A 5,000-nucleotide genomic window follows, 5' to 3' on the forward strand; every position below is an offset into this window, starting at 1 on the left:
GCAAGCAGGTTGATCAATCAGTTTGACAGTTTGACTAGTGATTTCATTGTCTTACATGTATCTGTGACTGAGAACAAGACAAAAGAGATCATTACAAATCAAACTAGAGTGAAAATAGTACCCTACCATTATTATTTATCCCAATTACAGCCTTCTCAAAATGTTTTTGGGGAGCAGGTTATAAGGAAAGTGGAGACGGTTTTGGTGCCAAAAGCACCCAAGCGAGTGCCTAAAGGGCGCAAGCTAGGCATGTTCCCCTAGGAAATTTTTGAAATTTAGACACTTAAAGATGCAATTTAGTGCAATCTGGGGGATTTAAAGTGACAAAATTTCACATATGGAATTAACACTTGCATGGTTTCTGATAAGAAATACTGGAATGTTAGTTAAATAAACATTTGACGTGCACCACGCAAAAAAAAAATATTGCGAACGGAAATTGTACGTCAAACAAGCATTTTTTCAAGCCTTCATGTCATTTCCAGTGACCTTACTTTAGAGCTAAAATTGTGTTGTCTGTTTTTTTTTCTGTCTCAACTGTCGTAATAAAAGTAAGACGTTTTCTGACTGGAAGGAGACGGTCAAACTTTCTCAGGAGGTGGCTCATTGAGCCATTGACTGGCAGGTTTTGAAAAGGCTGCAATTATGTAATAGATTTTGAAAAATGATATCATTTAACCCTTACTTGAAGATTTTACTCTGTCTAACAACAGACTATTTTACTCGTCAATGGTGGTCGCTTCAAGGATGATGATGATGATGAACTTTATTAATGTGTTGAGAATCTCTAGCGCATAGCACTAATTGATGAATGGATTAATTTGTTTATTACAATTTTAAGAAGCATAGGTGGGACAACAGAAGCAAACAAACCTTAATGTCTTGTTTGTTGGCAAATATGAGCACTCCAGCTTGTTTTAAGTCCTTAACAACAAGAATTATTAAAACAATAAGAAAAAACTAAACATAAAACTTTGTTCCTGTCAACAATCATTGCATGCAGTCATCATGACAGCCAAAAGGATGTTGAAAAAAAACAACCACAATGCTGGGTCTGTTCTTTTGGATCACTCTTCTTTAGCTTGATTTCTATGCCAAATATCAGTGAATCAGGTTTCTGTAAGTTTGAATAATCAAGGTCTTATCTCGACCTTGACCATTCCAAATACGACAAAAATGTCATGCAATAATATTGCTCATCATTGAATGACTGACCCTGTTTTATTGGATAGTTAGAATAATGCAGGAAGTCGCAACCAATCAAAAACTAACTTATGATGATCAATAATCGCAACTGTCAGGCTTTTTCTGTCCCCCAATAAGTTTGATAATCATTAATTATTCAGACTGGTTCAATTTCCACCCAAGTGAGCAAATCTGAGAATTCAGATACAGTATGTTATACATGTAGTGCTTAAACCCTAACAGTCCTACCTCATGATTTAACATGTTATAGAGTTCTGCTTTTGTTACAGCAAGTCTTTCCCTGTCTGTGCTATCTACAACTACGATTAAAAACTGAAAAAGAAAACCGAGTTAACAAGACTGACTTCCATCGTTGAGGCCTGGACAAACAGCTTCAACATTAGTTTCAATATCCATTCAATTAAATTGTTGAACAATTTTTAATTATTTTGACTGCTGAGGTGGGCAAGTGGTTTTAACAGCATCATCATCAACATTCAACAAAGCCTTGTATTCAGTCCCAGGCTGCAGCTGCGGGTGTAACTATGGATGTGGACACGGATACGTAATAATATTAATTGCGCACACCCATACCCAGCAATGTTGAATCGGGGGGGAGCACAAACGGCTGAAAGGTTGTTGAAGAAACGTTTTTAAACTCCTTCAACATCAATTCAACTTTGTTTCAACATGTTTCAACATGTACTTCGCACATGCTCGATGGAAAATCAAACGGTTGCTCGCAGTGGTTTCTGTCTCAGGAATCGTAGGAGAAACCAACTGCTGGCAGGGTATACTCTACTCCAATTATTTTGTACACTTGCATGCACAAAAGCATTTTAAGTTACAGTACTTCAATAAGAGACAGTAAAATTATACCATTAAATATTACTTGTAAATTAATGCCCTTGCATATTGTACCTCTGTATTTGTGTAGTACGTATTCCATGCTGATCTTAAAGACTCTTGCCCTCCAATATCCCACATTAAAAAGTGAATATTTTTCCAAACAACCTAAAGAAGAAAAAATAACATACGAGTAATCAAAATGAATCTCTTAACTCACAAGGACTTTGTACATTTTGTACAAATTTGTTGGAGGATTGCGGGGTTGATGCAGTAGACAGATTTGTTTGCACTGGTACAGTAGACTAGCATGCCATTACAACAAAGAAGGTTACCCTACCCCTACTTTTGACGATCCCGGTAAACAAACATTTACTTGCATTAATTTTTACATGCATTTTTTGAGTTGCTGTAGAGTTTCTTAACCCATTGTCTCCTGAACCTAAACGGACAGTCCGCTGAATACTTGGAACCGACAATTAAAGAATACCATCGATCACACACTCTACAGTCGTCCTCTCATTCTCTGTTATGTGTATCATCACATAAATCCAAGACCTACGGTGGCCGTTCTTTTTCTAATGCAGCACCTCAATTGTGGAATTCAATCCCTCAGGGCAATAAAGACTCAGAAACTACAGAAACATTTAATAAATCTCAGCTCAAAACATTTATGTTTAAAAAACATTTTTCAGATTAATACTATGTTCAGCAGCATCCCTAGGCCACTCAAGCATTCCTTACACATTGTAGAAGGTCCCACAATTTGAGGCGTCTCAGAGCCGAAAAAGAGCGTTCACCAGCACTACTCTTTCCAGGTTTCGCCACGCATATTTAATCACGAAGGTTTCAACCAGCCAAACACATGGAAAACTGTAGGGAAATGTTAATGGACTATTGTCTTTCAATATTGCTCCCCTTTTGTTTTCTGCATCATAAAGACAAGTGAATCGGTTCGGTAAAGTTCAAATTATCTATCCAACACCCCAGAAAGAGACCACATTAATTTTTCTTTAGAATATTTTTTAGTTGCACCCCTTGCCACTCCGCTAGCTATGGCCATGCATCCTCTTAGGTGTCGTCAAAAAGATCTTCCATCTCTTTGACTGAGCTTTAAGACCTAGACTTGTGTATGAACCAAATACACTGTAGAAGAAAGCACAGTCTGGCTCAAGGGTTTTTATATCCACATATCCTTAACCTATTGACACCTCAAAGGTCCTAGGATGCCCTCAGTTGCCAAGTAAAATTGTCTGGCATTAGACAAAGTAAAATCTCACTCCCAGGGGTCAGTGGGTTAATGGAGGGGACATAGTTTTTGATTGTTTTAAATTAACAAAACTAATAATTTATGATTCCCCTTGGGACACATTATCTGGCTGTGGTGCCTTTCTCCAAGACCAGCCTGGAGGGAAATGCAATCAGCCCCATGTATTGAACTCCAACTTTTGTTACAGTAATTCAGTATCCACACTGAAAAGGAGCACTTAAGCTTACCTCCTCTACATTGCTGCCTATTGTTGGAGAGGTATGAACTACTTCACTCATTAAACTGCAAATTAATAATATGAATCCACAAAATGAGCAACCATAGGGTCTATAACTGTGAAGCCTTCATAAAAAAAAGTATTAAGTTCTTGTAAGAGGACACCTTAAAGTTTGTAAAGCTCATGCAACAGGGGGGTTCAACCCAGCAATGGGGCAAATTTGCCAGCACTCTTTTGTCACGAGTTTGTCTGGCTGTTTAATCATCTTTTCTGCTAAATTTATAAAATATATCGAAAGCAATAAAAATGCCCAGCTGCCTTGAGAAACGATGATGACCTCCTAAGAAAACCCGCATGAAAACATTGATGCAAAAGAACAAAATTTGTGCGAAAGTTCAATAAACATAATTTTATCTAAAGTTGCAAACATTCACACGAGTCATGTATAGGTGTGCACTTAAGAGAGCCTTACTTAAGTATGTTGAAATCAAGTTGGTCTATATAGCAACAATCTCATACAATGAAATACAATATACTTGAAGTGAGGGTTATTGACGAAAGGGAGAAGTAAACCGCAAACTTATCTGGGCAATTTAAGCGATAATATTGTCTTATATAGACACCTAAAAAACTTGGGCAGCTTTCATGTGTCTATATAAAGAGACGATTACTTAAGTTATCCAGGGAAGTGTGAGGATTACTTTTCCCTTTCTCATACAAACAAGACAGCATCCAAAACCAGAACTAAAATCCAGGCAACTGAAGATGATTATTGCACAGTGCCTGCCATTTTTATTATAAAAGAAGAAATACATTCATGTGAGAGAAATACTTCTAATCAGACTAACCGTGACAATATCTTGATGCCAAATTGGGAAAAATAAGATCATACATCAGGATAAGCTCAAAGAACACACAACCTTAGTTCACAGAAATTGAAATTATTTTGTCAAGTAAATTGACTACTAGTGGGAATTTTGAATGATGTTCACTGTTAAGAAAAAATCTTTACAAATTTGCTCTGATGAAGAGCTGATGGGTTAGCATCAACTCTCAAATGTCCTTACAGTGAGTAGTGTCAAAAACTGAATCTCACCTGTTACATAATCTAAGCACTTATTCTAACAGTACTAACTTAATACTCACAATTGGTATAAAATAGTTGTCTTTCCTGCATTGTCCAAACCCACGATTATCACCTTGTGTTCTGTGAATTAATTTTTTTGTTTTTATTGCTATAGTTTATAGATCATAGTTTCTGGCTTATTGCACATTTTTATTAATCTACAATAATTATTGTGGAAAAAAAACTCTGAAGAAAATTACCCTTCCAAGCACTTCCAGTTGCAAACAAACAATTGACCATATTCCAACCCCACCTTCCCCTGGCTCAGTGGTGTTCTAAGGGGGTCAAGATCAGTTTCCTGGAAACCAACACTTTCCAAATCAACATTTATATTGTGTAAGGGGGAGTCAGGGAAG

General features: G+C 36.9%; 2 protein-coding genes across 2 annotated transcripts in view; both read right to left on the reverse strand.

Annotated features, from left to right (window-relative positions):
- The window catches only part of LOC138039154 (nucleotide-binding oligomerization domain-containing protein 1-like), an 85,241-nt gene that overhangs the window by 26,093 nt on the left and 54,148 nt on the right, over positions 1 to 5,000 (reverse strand). The gene's annotated exons all lie outside the window — the stretch shown is intronic.
- The window catches only part of LOC138039754 (ADP-ribosylation factor-like protein 5B), a 14,921-nt gene that overhangs the window by 8,279 nt on the left and 1,642 nt on the right, over positions 1 to 5,000 (reverse strand). The window contains exons 2-6 of the mRNA XM_068885606.1: positions 4,665 to 4,725; positions 3,529 to 3,583; positions 2,107 to 2,199; positions 1,435 to 1,518; positions 874 to 924 (exon numbers count right to left, since the gene is read on the reverse strand). Coding sequence (XP_068741707.1) covers positions 874 to 924; positions 1,435 to 1,518; positions 2,107 to 2,199; positions 3,529 to 3,583; positions 4,665 to 4,725 — 344 coding nt within the window. The remainder of the gene's footprint in view (positions 1 to 873; positions 925 to 1,434; positions 1,519 to 2,106; positions 2,200 to 3,528; positions 3,584 to 4,664; positions 4,726 to 5,000) is intronic.

This window comes from Montipora capricornis, chromosome 1, assembly GCF_036669925.1.
Source record: "Montipora capricornis isolate CH-2021 chromosome 1, ASM3666992v2, whole genome shotgun sequence".
NCBI lineage: Eukaryota > Metazoa > Cnidaria > Anthozoa > Scleractinia > Acroporidae > Montipora > Montipora capricornis.